The sequence below is a fragment of the Populus trichocarpa genome, chromosome 16, assembly GCF_000002775.5.
Source record: "Populus trichocarpa isolate Nisqually-1 chromosome 16, P.trichocarpa_v4.1, whole genome shotgun sequence".
NCBI classification, from domain to species: domain Eukaryota; kingdom Viridiplantae; phylum Streptophyta; class Magnoliopsida; order Malpighiales; family Salicaceae; genus Populus; species Populus trichocarpa.
The window spans coordinates 2,380,095-2,397,375 of record NC_037300.2 but is presented as its reverse complement, the minus strand read 5'-3'; the positions used below and the strand labels follow the sequence as shown (position 1 = coordinate 2,397,375).

At 33.3% G+C, this 17,281-nt stretch overlaps 4 protein-coding genes across 4 annotated transcripts; 3 read left to right on the top strand and 1 right to left on the bottom strand.

Annotated features, from left to right (window-relative positions):
• The first annotated feature begins 245 nt into the window (after positions 1-245).
• Positions 246-1,676, top strand: LOC18108905 (uncharacterized). The gene is given in 3 exon segments (XM_006387110.3): positions 246-516; positions 631-1,107; positions 1,110-1,676. Coding segments are annotated over 3 exon segments (792 nt in total). The 5' UTR covers positions 246-366; the 3' UTR covers positions 1,275-1,676.
• Positions 1,677-2,502: 826 nt separating this feature from the next.
• Positions 2,503-4,519, bottom strand: LOC7464113 (organic cation/carnitine transporter 3). Its single transcript, XM_002322593.3, has one exon. It carries the CDS (start codon positions 4,376-4,378, stop codon positions 2,858-2,860), a length of 1,521 nt encoding a protein of 506 aa, XP_002322629.1. The 5' UTR covers positions 4,379-4,519; the 3' UTR covers positions 2,503-2,857.
• A 1,376-nt stretch (positions 4,520-5,895) lies between these two features.
• On the top strand, positions 5,896-8,986 carry LOC7464112 (mitochondrial fission 1 protein A). Its single transcript, XM_002323223.4, has 5 exons — positions 5,896-6,183; positions 7,182-7,320; positions 8,167-8,288; positions 8,369-8,432; positions 8,535-8,986. The coding sequence occupies exons 1-5, from the start codon at positions 6,091-6,093 to the stop codon at positions 8,618-8,620; spliced, it is 504 nt and encodes a 167-aa protein (XP_002323259.1). The 5' UTR covers positions 5,896-6,090; the 3' UTR covers positions 8,621-8,986.
• Positions 8,987-13,658: 4,672 nt separating this feature from the next.
• Positions 13,659-15,407, top strand: LOC7464111 (uncharacterized protein At5g39865). Its single transcript, XM_002323222.4, has one exon. The coding sequence runs from the start codon at positions 13,964-13,966 to the stop codon at positions 15,200-15,202; it is 1,239 nt and encodes a 412-aa protein (XP_002323258.4). The 5' UTR covers positions 13,659-13,963; the 3' UTR covers positions 15,203-15,407.
• Positions 15,408-17,281: the final 1,874 nt, after the last annotated feature.

The window sequence follows — 17,281 nt, the reverse complement described above, 5'->3', positions numbered from 1 at the left end:
CATATGCTCTAAAAACATATTCATTTAGCATTGTATAGATAAATCAAACCCAATATCAAATCCAATAACAAGAGGGACCATTACAAGAAGAAGAAATCACATGAGGTACATTGAATTAAGTCAAAAGTCTTTCATAATTATTAAGAAAGAATAATTAGTCAAATCAAATGGAAGCATCAAAATTGGCTACCCATGAAAAATAGATAATGCATCCCCTGTTATTCATTCCCTCCAGCCTGCCAATATGTTTTTCGTTGCCCTTGTGACAATATCTTGAAAAATGAAAGCCATATAAATGGTAGAGGAGCAAGATAAGCCAATCACATCCATTTTTAAATAGCAAAACAAGCTCACAAAGAGGAAGAAATGGCAGAGTTGTTCGTTAATCAAGCAAAACAATATGCATAGACAAGGCCAAGTTATCCTCAAGAACTGTTCCAATTCATTGCCTCAAAAACTTCCTCTCGTGACCTTGTATGGGATGTTGGCACAGGAAGTGGGCAGGCTGCTCGATCGGTGAGTTCTCTTGCCCTCCTCTGTCTCTTATCCAGTTCTTCTACCTGACATTTGTGTTGATTGCAATTCTTGATAAGACTAGTATTCTAACCAATCCAAGTTTCTTAATTTCAGCTAGCTGGGATATACAAGCCTGTAACAGGAACAGACACAAGCCTGAAACAACTGGAATTTGCACCAAAACTTCCCAATGTGAGCTACCACCATACGCCTTCAGTAATGTCAATGAGTGGACTTGAACAGACTCTGTCAACACAATCTAGTGTTGATCTAGTGACTGTTGCTCAAGCCATGCATTGGTTTGATCTCCATGCATTTTACCAACAAGTAAAATGGATACTCAAAAAACCTAATGGAGTCATTGCTGCTTGGTGCTACACAGTTCCTGAAGTCAATGACTCTGTAGACTCAGTCCTCAATCCATTTTACTCCATTGATTCTGATCCCTACTGGGAACCGCAGCTTAAATTGATCGACGACAAGTATATGAGCATTGATTTTCCCTTTGAGCCAGTTGAAGGAGCTGATCATACAGGACCATCCAAGTTTGTAGCAGAGAAACTGATGAATTTAGATGAGTATTTTACGTACCTCTAAGGTCATGGTCTGCGTATCAAACGGCCAAGACAAAGGGTGTGGAGCTACTGAGGGATGATATGATTGAGAGTTTCAAGCGTGCTTGGAATGAAGATGGGCACGACGAAAAAGTCGTCAAGTTTCCTGTTTACCTGAGGATTGGCAAGGTGGGAAATGCATGAGATTGTAAATCAAATGGTTCACTAACTAGATAAATGGAAAATAAAGTCAGACTGAAAGTTAAGATGTTTGTCAATGAAAAGTTCTGTGTTGATCAATGTAATGCTCATGGAATTAGAATGTGGCTTGTCTTGTCTCTACCCCTTGAAGGCTGCTGCTTAATTACTTTGTGTTAGTCAAAATGTCCAATCTTCCACCATCAATAAGTTGATGTTCAACCAAACAGCTGAAGAATTAGCAGGGAAGTTACTGAAAAAAAGGGATTAAAACTGACGCTGGATATGAAGTTTCTCTGGCAATCTATTCTTCAAAATACGTAAGAAAAATTAAGAGTACAAGAACAAAATCATGCTTGGGTTCCAAAATTCCAAAAAATCCAAACCTTACTTTTAAGCCCCATAAAGCAAATTTCATCCCAGCACCAGAACTTCTGCTCGGATCTTTTTCATGCAGCTCTACCAACCCAATCCACAAAAAGATTTCTGTAATACTCTACGTTCATGGCAAATTAATTTGCAATGGTTTTTGCGTGCACACTATTTTTATTTACAAATAAATTAAAATGATTTTTTTTTATTTTTTAAAATATATTTTTGACACAAATATTTCAAAACGATCTAAAAATACTAAAAAAAATTATTTAAAAACCACAAAAACAAATATAACCTTGTTAATTACTCTAAATAACTCTTTCTCGAATCGTAGACAAATAACTAAATAGATAAATGTTCATCCTTATCTTATTTTTAAGTGGCATTTGCATAATGTATATCCGGATTATTTACTTTTTATTATTATTTATAGCATGTTTGAAAGTGTAGTGGTGATTATTTTTTAAAGTGTTTTTTGCTTGGAAATACATTAAATTATATTATTTATTTAATTTTTTATATCAATGCATCAAACCGATAAATAAACACAAAAAAAATATTAATTTGAAACTAAAAAAACTTGCCCACAATTAACCAACTCTTGCCATGAACACTCCTGCTTTCATTTGTTTAAGATATCGCTTTTACATCCTTCTTCACAGCAATATCATTTCTTTGAACAAAAAGTCTTGTTTATAAATGTGGTTAAAATTAAATTTTTTATTTAAAAATATTTTTTTATATTCTTGATGTAAAAAATATTTTTTTACAAATAAAAAATATATATATTATTTTAATATATTTAAAAAAAAACATCTTAAAAAACAACTAAATTCAATAAACACCTCTCTCTTCACGACCACTGTGGCAAACTAAAGTCAGTTTATGGTCTCAACAACATTATACAGGCCGAAGACGTTGCTTTTTCTTGCATATATGAACCCAATCATGACAGGACTTTGGACCTCATCAAAAGATGGGCTTTCCTCATTAGGACGATATTGGAGCTGCTCTGTCAAAGTTGTAACAAGTTGAGCATTAATTCCCCCCCTGATAAACAGACCGAAAGATTTTCAGGTTCCTGTTTAAAATGTGATGTCCACGAAATTAGATTGAACCGAATCAAAGGTGGCAAAGAAAATATTTTAATTTAGAAAAGTAGTGTTAAAAGTGGCAGAAATGAATGACATGTAAATTTTCTGTATCGCCATTAATTACATTGCAAGCTGTTCTTTCTCTTCTTGTTCATCCATGGTATCACTAAGCGCCACACCTCTTGTCTCTGGCAAACAGAAAACAAACACACTAGAGCACAAGATCACCAAGCCAAACACCCCGTATGACAAGACCTTGTTACTTCTCCCAGCAGAAATTAGAATTGGGCTAAACACAGCTCCAAATACAGGTGCTTGCCTTACCATCGACGAGGCTCCGTTCCTGACACACGTTGGAAACAATTCCAGTGTGTAAATCATTAGCATAATAAAAGCTGTACAGGCACTGAAGTATGATACCAGCTCCAGTCCAATTAGCACCACTTCCTTCCAGTTCATGATGCACATTATGCTGCAAATGCCACCTAATGTAGTGAATGCAAGAAGAGATCCCTTTCTGCTCCATTTGCTTACGATAAAGGAAAAGATGATGTATGATGGTATTTCAGCTAAAGCATTGAATGCAACACTCAAGTAGATGTTGAAGCCCAGGTTTCCCACTGCTAAAGGCATGCTGTAATACACAATTCCAATGCCAAAACCTGTTAGCATCACAATTAACAACCTTTGAAGAGCCCATTTTCTCACGAGTAAAATCTTGATTGGTGAGTAGAGGTTAGTTTTTGGTGCTTCCTTTTCGAGGGAAATGTAGGGTAAGCACAAGTTCAGGCTTGTTGGACCAAGTCTTTTCAATATTGCCATAGCAGCTTCTTTGCGGCCTTGCAAGAAAAGCCAGCGGGGAGATTCGAGTACTAAAAGATGAACTAGTACACAATACAAGATGGATGGAGTTGATGTCCATACATAGATAGTTCTCCATGAAAAATTTCTGTTTATATACGCTATACCTGGCAAAGATAATAGCCCTAATGCAAAGGAGACTCCAGCAATAGTTCCCATTTGGCCACGCCATTTGCTTCCTACCTTTTCAGTGGCTAACACAAGAGCAGTTGCTCCAATTGCTGCACGGCCAAATCCACTTAAGAATCTGAAGGCAGAATAGATCCATACATTAGTGGAGAAAATGGTCATGAGAGAAGCTATGGACATTATTAGACAAGAAAGTGTTAGCAAGTTCTTTCTGCCAAGAGAAGTGTCAGCAAGTGTGCCTAGAACGAAACCACCAAGCAAGCAACCGAGAAAGAAAGACGACGCTGGCAGGCCTTTTATGAAGGAGCTTGCACATTCAAGATCCCAATCCGATATGATTGTCTTGTAAGTGTGTCCATTCCAGGCCCATGAAGACTTGGAAAGGTCACATATGTTAGCACTTGAGTTGCACATGCCATTGTTGATGCAGTGCCACGCCGGTTCCGAGTCTGCGTAGACACTAATGAATGTCTGCTGAGCATCAAAGAACCTTGATAACAATACAAGAGTGGATTGAACTAATTGGGTCCATCCAAAATCTCCTATTACCCTTTCAACAACCGAATCAAGAGACGCCTGAGGTTCATCGACAGCCGAATTTTCTGGCTCCGCCAGAAGGAATGGAGGCAACAGAGGGCTGGAATCTGCCATGCTGTGATCCTGGTTGTGCTATCAACTAGCAAGTGTACAAGTAGAACTGAAAATGAAGGGGTGTGGATACATGGCGGAGACATTTTGGTTCACTTAAAAGCCTAAGAATGGGACCAAATGCCTTGGATTTGGAACCCCACTAAAAGAAAACTTTGCTATGAGATGAATTTAATACTCAAGCTTTAAGTGCAGGAATCCACTTTGGAATAATTAAAAACACAAACAATGACAGTCAAGCATGAAACATGTGTTCAGAAAAGAATGCCATTGTTTTAGTTCCTTCCACTTTCCCAGTTCCCATCTGCTAGCATTGGAATTTCTTTTTACCTTTCCTTCGAATAAAGAATGATTAGAGACTGTTGAATCAGTTCATGTGTTCAACACCCTTCACGGGTAGAAGACGCGTGATTGCGTGATTGAAGTGTAATAGTAATTATTTTTTAAAATATATTTTTGTTTAAAAATATATTAAAATAATATTTTTATATTTTTATATTTTTATTTTTAATATTAGTATATTAAAACAATCTAAAAATATAAATTTAAATAAAAAAAAACTAAATTTTAACCCAACTTTATTTAAGCCCCCTTCCCAAACAGGAAAGTGTCTTCACCCTGCCAATAATGAAAACTCTGATGTAGCTTTATAAATAGTGAAATAATCTTCACGATTTATAGGAGCTTTCTTGAATAACACCTTATAAATACTTCGGACACGTCATAAATCTTAAATTCTTAAACACAAATTCATTTAAACAAAGCTGTCCCTTGATTTTTTAGTTTTTCAAAGGATTTTTTTTTCAAAAATATATTAAAATAATATTTTTAATTTTTTTTAAATTATTTTTATCATTAACATATTAAAACGATATGAAAATATCAAAATAAATTTAATTTAAAGTAAAAAAATAAATAAAATTTTAATTTTAAAACAAATATTTTTAAAACACAAAAATAAATACCCACTATTTTTTACATACCACACTAATTAAAACTTTGAAGATGCTTTTTCAAGATATGATAAAGGGTATTTTTTTAGTCGGATTCCGCTTATTAAAAGTAGTTTTTTTTTTTTTCATAAGAAAAGTTAGGCTTTTTTTTCTTAATCGGAGATTCGTCCACTTTGAGACTGGTCATTTTTAATAAATTATTATTTTACGGCCCTCCATTGTTAGATAAGAAGTGATAACATCCATAAGATTTATTACACATTTTTTTATTCAATGATAAGAAATATTTTTAAATTAGTGCATGTCTCAATTAAAATTAAATTTATTCTTTGAATAATGTTTTTTTAAAAAAGCATTTTTTAACAAATTTATACATATTCTCAAATAATGTAAATCACAAGTTTCAAATCTTACAAAAAACTAAAATATCTTTGCTATTTTTGACCCGTGATATGGTTTAATAACTTTGCTATCAACCCTAAATAATTGTGTAATATAATATTAAAAAAAAAAAAAAACCACTGTCTTTCCATCCTTTTACCTAAAATTGAAGTTATAGAATAAAAATCACATCCATACAAAAGTCAATTACTTAATCCTTAATCTCTGCTAACAAAAATCTCTTCTTCTCCACCCTCTCCAACTCTTACAAGCCTTTGCCTACAAAACTACATACATAAACCAAACTAAACCCAGCACGAACCTATAAATATAAAACAGCCCTTTAGTAAACGTACCACAACCCCTCCAAAACAATATTTAATGGATGTGAAGATCAGAGAGGTCTTCGAGTCCGTCGGTTCCTTCTTCACCGGCGATGATCATATCCCATGGTGCGACCGTGACATCATTAATGTAAGTATATTTGTGGGTTCTTGAGAATTTTGTTGTTGATCATATGGGGTTTGGTAATTTAGCAAAAGTCGTTGCCTTTTTTAGATATATAGACTCGGATTTCTTGTTTTACACATGTTAGAATGCTTAACCATGTTGTGGTTTAGAAAATATTGATATTCGTGATGCTGGAGTTGATTGTTATGACAGAAAGATTAAAACTCGTGATTTTTTAAAAAAAAAAACTCTTTTGGTTTATGCAAGGATTGATGATAGATATTGAATATGAGAGGAATGCAAGGAAAGGGTGAAAGTTTTAAGATAGAGAATAAAGGGTTTTCGTTTTTTCGTTTTTTTGTTTTTTTTGTTTTGAAGTAAGAAAATTGAGGGCAATAGAAATCAATTTTGCTAAAAATATAGGTCCCATCTGGAGCCGGTTCATTTTTATTTTATAACGGTCTTTGTACCCCTTCAAGACTCTTAATTCATTTTTCTTACTGGTTTTGGAGGCATTTACAATCAGGTTGTGTAAATTTTGTGTGCTTGACAGTTCGTCTATATCATCATTTTTTTCCGGGAATGGAATCATGTCACACTGTTCTTTTGCTTTGGAAATATTGTATATGTTTGCTCTTGCTTTCTTCACTGCTACTTTTTCAGCTGAATGGCCGTCTCCTGATGTTTTCCCTGTGTATATTTGAAACTAAGATTCGTTTAACTTTAGTGTCCTAGTTTGCTAAAGAAGTTCTGCTATTGTCCTTTGTCATGGTATGTAAATACTTTAGAGCAAGAATTGCGAAATCTTTTTATAAAAATGGAAATGAAATGTTGGAATGCTTTTTCTCTGATGTTGCATGTGTTTCATTCAATCCCAACCCCCAGGTCTTTAGCATTTATGTTGCCTTTGCTACTTAAAAATACTAAGGACCTTTAAGTTGTTTTGCAAGCATTGAATCAATAGTTAATTCAATTTTCCATGATTTTGTGTTGTGGTTAACACTCTGTCCTTTTGATGCTAGGGCTGTGAGAGGGAGATTGCAGAAGCTGCTGAAGGTGACTCAGAGGAACTTAAAAGGGATAGCATTATGCGATTGTCATGGGCTCTTGTTCACTCTAAACAACCAGAAGACGTGCAACGTGGGATAGCTATGCTTGAAGGTAAACGACAAAAATTGTCTGTCATTTTTATCTTACCGCATCCAACTTCTTCATGCTGATGTCCTCATGCAGGACATATTAGAGAAAGTTGCTCCTTGTGTTTCTTTATGGAATAGATTGTGTTTATTTGGGATTTTAGGGGTTGGCGCAAAATTGGTAAATTATTTGAGGTTTAAACATGTTTGGAGAACAGTGAAGTTGGTGGCAAAGAGTTGATGATTTGAATCAGATTAAGCTACAAGTTTTCTGGTACAGATCCCAAATTTTGAGTTGTGTGGTTTGCTTCCAGAGGATTAATTAATGAGGAAAGCCTTGGATTTGTACCTTTTGTAATTGGAGAAAATGGATGGGATTCTACTGCATATACTTTTGGCAGCTTATCTGCAAATATGTATTAGGTAGAATCCTTGCTTGTCTAGATGGTGTTGGCTTTTCAGCCACCATAATACTGTCCCTACATCAGTAGTTTTTAGCATGCTTCATGCCACGTTCCCTTCACTGTAACAATTCAAAATAGTAGTCTTATAGTGATTGTTTCCTGATGAATTTTTTAAGTCATTTAGGAAGTTCACTATGCTACCACAGTTTTGCAGAAGAATATTTTCAGCAACATGCTTTCTTCTTTTGGTATCAACTGTAAGAAATTGAAAATGTTGACTTCATGAACTAGCTAACTAGCAGGAATATTGAAAGGGAGTCCCTAGATAAACCATTGCCTCTTGCATGTAATTGCTTCCCCTTGTGAGCAAATTCGCTCTTAAGTTTGTATGTGTCTTTCATTTTAATTTTCATATCTTTATGTAAAATTTGCGTGCTCTTTCTTGAACTAAATACCCTTTGTTGCAGCATCATTGGCAAATAGTAGCTCGCCTTTGCAACAGAGAGAGAAGATTTATCTTCTGGCTGTGGGATATTACAGAAGTGGTGAATATTCAAGGAGCAGGCAGCTGGTGGACCAATGTTTGGAGGTCTCTTGTGTTTATGTCTGCATCAGTGCTGTTTTCTTTTTGTTTTTTGCTTCTTTGTTCTGAATTTCAACTTTTTGTAGATTGCACCTGATTGGAGGCAGGCTTTGGTCCTGAAGAAGACACTTGAAGATCGAATTGCCAAAGGCATGCTCACTTTGAACATTTTTACTCTCATGATAGCATTAATCTGAATAAGTTTCAAAGGTATTTGTCTAAACAATGCTGAAAGTGTTTGTCAAAATGCAGATGGTGTTATTGGAATAGGCATCACTGCTACCGCTGTGGGACTGATAGCTGGTGGAATTGCTGCAGCATTCGCTCGCAAGAAATGACAACTCTCAATCCCATCAATGTGCATAAAAAATATTTTTAAAAAAGAGCAGCTTTTTTTGTTTTCAGCTTTCTAAATAATTTTAGATTATGAACAGTAGCATCACTCAGTTATATCTATGTTACAACTGCTATATTGTTTGTAGACAATAGCATTACCTAAATAGGAAGCTTGAGCTATGAGTTGGTTCCTTACGTTATGCAAGGAGAAAGAACACCGCCTACCATATGGCCATGTTTGAATAAATAGCTCTCTGTACCTAGATTCTTGTATTTTGTATAGCAGCAGCCTTGGAAAATTTGAATTTGCTGAAGTGTGTGTGGACTTGTAGTTCGTGTAACATAAAGCAAGAGCAAGATTGAAGAAATCTCTATTGATCTCCATACAGTGCAGGATTGTTTCTTGTATATGTTAGGATGCTGGACCAGCATTGTAATAGTATTTTATGCGTCGTCCTATTTTTTATGAGAAAAGGTAGTTTCTTTTGATATAAGAGTCACAGTCATGATTGAGGGGATTACAAATAAAGTGTGGGGTGGTTCCTGATTCCCGAATCCAGGTTTATCACATTAATCGTTTCCCTGGGCCTATTATTGCTCGACTAAGCTGAAAGAGCATGAGGTATAGTTATTACTACAGGTTAAATAATTGTTTTTGATTAAAAAAAAATATATAAGTTTTTGAAATGTGTTTTTGGTTAAAAAAATTGTAATTATAAATTAAAAAGTTTATGTAAGGATTTAATTAAATACATTGAGAATTATTTATGTCAATCAATATAAAAAACAAAGTGTTAATATATCTATTTAACTTGTCTTGTTGCATGTTGATTTTTTTTTTCGAAAGTAAAAAAATTAATATGTAGATGTTACTAACATGTTTTTAAACATTGAGTAAAAAATATAATCATGAATTAAAAAATTGATATTAATATATAATAAAATATAGTAAAAATATATGCGTTAAAAAAAACATGTAAGATCTCAAGTTAGTTTTTAACGTAATAGCAGAATGAAACAATGTTGTAATTGCTACAGTGAAACACCATTTTCTTAATCTTTGTATAATAATTTTAAAAAAAAGTGTAAAGAAAAAAATTATAAAAGAATAAATATAATAGGAATGATAAATATTCAAAGTGTAAAAAATAAAAACAATATTTTTTCCCAAAAAAAAGTGTAAAGAAAAAAAAAAGGGAAAACTAAAAAAATATTATAAAAAATAAAGTTTAGAAAAAAAAAAGGTAGTATATAGGCGAAGAGTAAAATGATAAAAATTCTAAGTATAAATAGAAAAAAAAAATATATATATATATATATATATGTAAAAAAACTTGTTTTCTAAAAAAACAAAAATTACAATTTTACCATCACTACATCACCGCTTTAATAAAATAATTGGCAAAAATAACAATTATGTCATTTCTACAAGAAAACACAATTTTCTTTTTTTAAAAAAAAACAAAAATTACAATTTAACCACTACTACAATACCATTTTCTACATGAAAACACCATTTTCTTTTAGTATATATACTAGTTATTTGAGTTGCGCTTCGTCGTGGATTGAATAATTTTTTTAGAAAAAAAATAAATATGCAAGCATTTCAGATGTTTTTTTAATCTAATTATAAATGAAAAGGTCTACGCATGCATTTAATTAAATATATTCAAAACCATCTATGCCAATAAATGTAAAAAAACAAAGTGTTAATTTATTTATTCAACTCTCCTCGTTGTATGTCGAATAATTTTTTTCTAAAAAAAAAAATTAATATGTAAGTTTTATTAAAGCATTTTTTGACATCAAGTAAAAAATATAATCATAAATCAAAAGGTTGATACTTATACATAATAAAATATAATAAAAGATCATATATATTAATAAAAACATGTAAAAATTTAAATTAATTTTTAATATAGAAAAAAATGAAACAATATTACAAATTACTACAATGAAATATCTTTTTTGAAAAAAATTTGTATAATAATTTTTTCTGGTATATAGCTTACCTGAAAAAAATCTAATTCAACTCATCTTTTTGTGGCATTTTTATTTTGGAGATCAATACTCGTGTCTCGTGATAGCTTGTCCGTGTCACATGTAACTTGCATTGAGTGGCTTGTACAGGTAAAGGCAACAAAAAGAGATGAGAGAGAAAGGGAGGAGAGAGAAAAAACGGTAGGCCTGCACTCATGACATGTACTTGAGGCTGTGGCTTTATCTACAAATATATCACTAGATATGTGACTTTCAAATTGCGGATTATATATTTTCATTTTTTATAAAAAAGAAATTTTTCAATATATTCTTGTAATTTAAAAAATTTAAATTTAAATAAAAAATTTATATACATATATATATATATATATATATATATATATATATATAATCAAATAAATTGAGAACTATATATACAAATAAATAAATAAAAAGTCATTAATGATACTTAAAAATAAAACTTGAAAAATCAAGAAACAGATGTAGATCGAGATATTTAATATCGAAAGACGGGTAATTTACCCGGTTTTGTTTGCTAAATTTATTTATTAAAATAATTTTTTATTTAAAAAATAATAATATAAATAGAAACACAAATTAAATTAATTGAGTCAAATAAAAGGAAAACAAATCATGCTAGATTGCACTTATTAGAAATATTATCTGAAAAATAAATTTTTTATTTTAAAAAATAAAGTTCATCATACAAAAGATAAAAAAAAAATTATAAATGAATCATAAAAACTCTTCAAATTTAAATGTATAACTAAAAAAAATCTTCATTTTAAAAGAGGCTCTCCGAATAAAATAAATATTAATTTAAATATAAATTAAAACTATTTAGAGAAAAAACTATAAAAAAATCATTAATTTAAAAAAAAAAAAAAAAGCAAAGGCTAGGCCAACCTGCCTGGCCGTTTGTAGGGCGAAGGCTCGCACAATTGGGAGCCTTAATTATTTTTTTGTTTGCAACTTCCACCCCAAATTAGTTTGAAAAAAAATTAAACGACGTGTAGTCTAATTTGCCCAGATTCTAGCCGCTATAGTGGTCAGGAAATTAGGGCTTAAGTTTTTTTATCCAAAAACCTGTTTTTCAACCCATTTCTGACCCAAACACACTATAGGAACCGTGATAAACCTATCTATGGCCTTATAAACCCCCAAAAAAACCGCCCTAAAAACCAAAGCAACCCGAATTCAAAAATCAACTTGAGCTCATATTTGTTTTTTTATTAACTTTAAAGGTGAAAAAACAACTAATATGAACTCTCCTCATCAAATGAAACAATTTGACACAAATATTATCTGTTTTGGTGGCCTAAATTGATATTAATAATATTTTTTTTTCTCTCCTGTTGGAATCTAATAACCCCTCTCTTTCCTATCTCTTCTCTCTCAACCTGAAACTAAAAATAACAAAAAGAACTTTTATGTCAAAATTGAATTAAAAAAATATTGAGGTACTGAAATTATATAATTTGCATGATTTTTAAAGTTTAATGACCAAAGTGCATCTTTTACAAAACTTATAGCATGTCATCCATGTTTTGTTTTTTTTTTTTATCATTTTGGTCCCTTTTTTTAATTTTATTTTTTTATAAGAAGTGAAAATCAATTGATTTTTAATTAGAATTAAATAAAAAAAATTATAACTAAATTAAAAAAATATAAAATTTTATATATTCTATCCATGACAATATATAAAAAGATACGTGAGAGAATAAACAATAAAATCTTGCGCCATAAAAAAAACCTCACGTCATTTAAAATAATACATATTTACTCCTTGCTAGCTGTCCGGACAAAGAAATTATTGTACGAGCAAATTTTGGTCCACGGTACAAAACTATTGCATGTGCTGCAAGCCTTCAAGTCCATATCTTTTGTACATCACCAGAACGAGATGGGCTAGATTCTGAAAAATTAAAGGCAAAAAGAAAGACTAAATGGTCTAAAAGTCACATGTGGTCCTCCTACTTTGTGCATTGGTCAAATCAAGTCCTCTACTTTAACTTGGATCAAATCAACCCCTTTACTTTCGATAAAATACGATACGAGATCCTGTGTCCTATTATATCACAACTCACGGCATTCGACCGGCCGATTATACAGTGATAAAGTTGGATTAAGGGGCTCATGTCAACATTTATTAGAAATAAAGGGGCTGATTTGAGCCAATTTAACGCTAAGGGTTTGATTTGATCAGAGGTAACAAGCAGAGGAAACAAACATGCATGTCTAAGAAAAAGACAGAATTTACAGAGTGCTGCAAAGTTTTTAAGGATTTGTTTCCTTTTCCAGATTTTTAAAGGGCTGAAGAACAACAAAGATGGCATGGCATGACAACGACTTCACCAGCTCAACCTCACATTGCAACAAATGAGTCATGGTCTGTTCTGCCCAATTATGCTTTAGTGGCTATGGTGGCCCAGCAAATTTATAGCCTGTCCTTCTCAGCTTGCTCGCCATGACTACTTTACACACAAAGATAGATTGGATCCATGCCGATGCTGCTCATGATTTTCTTGCCAAGTTGTATTGATAAAGAAAGCATTTCATCCATCCTTGTTCTAGGCAAGGTAGGGAAGCAAATATATTTACCCTTAAAACCTGAGTAAAAATCACAGTAAGAGGTTCTGAATCTTTTTCCCCTCAGAATTAACACTAATTTCGAAATCAATATTATTGTATTTGCGAACAAATATAAATTTGATTAGATGACAAACAGATATATACCTTAAACATTGCCATGATTGCCTGGATAAATCTTATCTTTTGATTCAAATTTCATTTCCTAATTTAGCCTCTAATCTGACAAAATCTAGCTCTAGAACACCAAAGATTTTATCCGTAATCAATTCAAAAATTCAAAGAAAATTCCAAACCTGCTGTCTGGTAGTGCTGTGCAGCTTCTTTTTTTTAAGATTACATTTAAATAATATATTTTTTTAAGATTTTTTTCATTTTTGTCATTAATATATCCAAGTTATTGAAAAACATCTAAAAATATATGAATTTAATGTTTTATCACTAAAAAATTATTTAAAAAACAGATCAAATCTCAAAAACAAAACACTCCCATGATGACATCCATCTTCACCTTCCAACTCACTTGAAAGCTCTCATTCACCAGCACACACACTCTTCTTTCTCCGAACTTACCTCTGTAGTTCTCTCTATCAACCTTCTCATACCTCAAACCCAGGCCAAGAAAGCAAGAGCAAGACTGGAGGGAGAAAGCAAAAGCTCCCCAACAAGCAAAAACAAAACAGAAGTAGAGTAAACAAGAAAGGAAGCAATACAACAGTAGCTTATAGAGAGTCAAAGACATCCATTTCTCCATCATGGGCTGTTATGCTTCAAGACCAAATACCCTCCTCACAGAGAACCACCATCCTGAAGAAACCTTATCTTATGCTTCTCCTGCTAAAGATAAATCTATGTTTTCTCCACAATATTCTTCACAATCAGTCCCTAGAGCCTTCTCTTTTCGAACCCCATTGGTCCACCATCCACCTTCAAGGAAAGGTGACTCTCACCACCTCGTGTCTCTAACTTCCTCCACTTATGGCTCTCTTGTCCTCGTTGACCCCAAAAAGAACACCCCAAAACCCTTTGATCAGCCACAATCACCAAGAAAATCAACCAAAAAGATAAATAAAGCACAAAATAATCGAGACCCTTGTGAGCCTTTATCCCCTGATTCTGTCATTAACACTTGGGAGCTCATGGATGGTCTTGATGAGGATGATGGCCTTGATTTTGAAATCAATTACTCTTTTAAGCCAAGATCATCACATTCTGATCGTGCTATCGAGTTTACCTCCAAAGCCAGTTCTCTTCATCATCCGGGTTCTGATGGGTGTGTGAAAAAGCTACATGCTTCTTGTGATTCGGTGAAATTTGAAGTAGTTGCTGAAAAGCCAGTTTCATTGTCAAAGCCATTATGGAAGCACTTTTCTGAGGAATCATTGCTTTCAAAGATGGATCCTAATGTAGCAGCAAGTTATACGCGTGCATTGTCATCAAGGCAACTGGGGTGTCACAAAGAGTCCAAGGATGCAACACCAGTGGATTCTAGTCCCATGAGTTGTACTTTATCAAGTAAACATGGGAACTTTTTGAATGACAAAAAAGGCAAAATTGTTCTGTATTTTACAAGTTTGAGAGGAATAAGAAAAACATATGAGGATTGCTGTGCGGTTAGAATGATATTCAGAGGTTTCAGAGTTGCAGTTGATGAAAGAGATATTTCAATGGATTCTACCTATAAAAAAGAGCTGCAAAGTTTGCTAAAAGGGAAACCGATGAGCCTTCCACAAGTTTTTTTTAGAGGAAATCATATTGGCGGGATGGAAGAAATCAGGCAGCTAAATGAAGCTGGTGTATTGGCAAAGCTGTTAGAAGGTCTTCCTGTTCTAGATCCCACGTTGGTTTGCGAGACTTGTGGGGATGCAAGGTTTGTGCCATGTCCAAATTGTAGTGGAAGTAAAAAAGTATTTGATGAAGAACAAGAGCAATTGAGAAGGTGCCCAGATTGCAATGAGAATGGTTTGATTCGTTGCCCTGGTTGCTGCTCATAGATTGTGCTTACTATGCTTCAGTCTGGTTCTTGCCTACAAAATTGCAACTTTTATCTTACTACTTGTAATCACCAATGCCATTGAAAATTGTTTGTTGTCAAGATCTGTTTACATTGCTACTCCTACAGTCCTATTTGTCAAGCTCTTGGGTATAATTCCCCCCTGTCTCTCCAAACAAGATCAATAAGAATCAACATTTTTTTAATGCTTCTTCTTTGTTTATTTTAGCTTTCAAGATTGTGATCATTTGTCTCTTCTTTTGGTGGAACATTCAGTAAAGATGCATTCGAATGAATAAGCAGAGATTTTTCGTGTTGCAACAGTGTTTGGTGACTCTACTCATTACTGCATTTGGTCCCTTCATGACATATCTCCACTTTGAGTAATGTACTCGGAAATTAGAGAGTGATTATAATGGGTATATTTGGTGATGAGAAAATCTAATTATCAGGTCTGTTGGTCCACAAAATTGATGCTGCCACGTGCAGATTGAATGACTGGTAAAGATGGAAGCATGGATTCTTCTCTGCCAATACCTGAAGAAAGTCTTCAAAACAAAAAAGGCCATACCAGTGGTTCAGAATAGCAAATGATGAACCAATCTCAGATAAGCCTGCTTGCTGCATGATATCAGTGAGAAGAAAAACAGACTGTCCCATGATGTCCATTTTCCCAGGTCTCGTATTTCATCTCCTATGCCTTGATGTTTGAACTTTGACTAGATTTTGAGCTAGGGCTGCAACTGCCTTCAAAATCTCAATCTTCCAAACTGAAAATCCAGAGATGCAGCCAAAACAGGCATGAGGAATCCTTTGACAGCATCATAGATGGTACTGATATACAAACGTGATCATTGTCACTAATGAAAAAAAAAAAAAAAAAAAAGAATTCTTAGGATAGATCTCGACTAGCTATTTCACTATCAAATTGAATATATATTATAATTGTGGCAGGGAAACTACCCCAGCTAGCACAAGACCAAAGTTACAACGACAGTGTATCCCAGCGCATATAATCCCGGGTTACACTTGTATCATGTTGGCCTCCGCACGCCTTCATGTGGCTTTGGCAGCGGGACATATCAAGAGAGATTCTTCTCCGGGCGGGAAGCTCTGGTCCCCGGGCAGGAGAAAGACGCCGTTCTAATCACCTGGAGGAACAATGTGAGAACAATGCCAGATTAGAATCCTGGGTCGTCCTATGATCTATTCCACGCCCACTACAAGAATAAATCATAAATGCATTAAATGCTGCATGTCCCTGAAGCATATGTCTCCATGCGCTGGGCATCTCCTGGATTGAGTTAGGCGCAATTCTCATTTATTGGACACTGCCCATGACATCAGCATTCACTCCCATCGGTAATCCACAACTCCTAGATAAGACATTTTGTATTCAGAGGTAGTTTGGAGCTATTGTTCAATTTATTTTTATAAAAAATTTAATTTTTTTAATATTTTAAAATTGTTTTAATGTGATATGTCAAATATAAATTTTAAAAAATAAAAAAATATTATTTTAATACAATTCAAGCAAAAATATACTTTAAAAAATAATTATTATTAAACTATCAGATACTCCTCCTCTTTGCATGAAAATTAAGGAATCTAAGTATCCTCAACCTTCCTAACGAATTTATTTTATAAGTTTTCAGCTCTCACATTTTTTTACAAGAAAAGAGACACATCGTCATTGTAAATTCTTCAATAACCAATAAATAAATAAATGGCAAGGAGTAAAATAAAGCTTTCAAAGGATACTCAATAACATGTTGACTCCAAAAATTATCAATTTTTGAGAGTGTTTTATTGTTTTAGTTAATCATTAATTAATTATATATAAAAAAAGGATAATCACCCTCACTTAGGTGGGGGGGTGTAGAGTAAATTTCTAATAAGGTAAATAAAAAAATCCCATTTATTTAAATAAAACGTGTTTTTAAATAATGCTGCCCTCATGCCCGTATGATATACCCCATGCTATGTTATGGGCATGATGATTTTCAACTCTTTTTTTTTTTTTTTTTCTAGAGGCAAAGGGTACTTTAAGAGATAATTTGTGAGGACGTCACAGCAGCCT

Bases quoted from the DNA above. Each gene is read 5' to 3' on its own strand.
- LOC7464113 (XM_002322593.3), bottom strand. From the start codon at position 4,378: ATGGCAGATTCCAGCCCTCTGTTGCCTCCATTCCTTCTGGCGGAGCCA.
- LOC7464112 (XM_002323223.4), top strand. From the start codon at position 6,091: ATGGATGTGAAGATCAGAGAGGTCTTCGAGTCCGTCGGTTCCTTCTTC. The intron at 8,289-8,368 runs GTCTCTTGTGTT...AACTTTTTGTAG, and splicing joins TGGTGGACCAATGTTTGGAG to ATTGCACCTGATTGGAGGCA. The intron at 8,433-8,534 runs GCATGCTCACTT...GTCAAAATGCAG, and splicing joins TGAAGATCGAATTGCCAAAG to ATGGTGTTATTGGAATAGGC.
- LOC7464111 (XM_002323222.4), top strand. From the start codon at position 13,964: ATGGGCTGTTATGCTTCAAGACCAAATACCCTCCTCACAGAGAACCAC.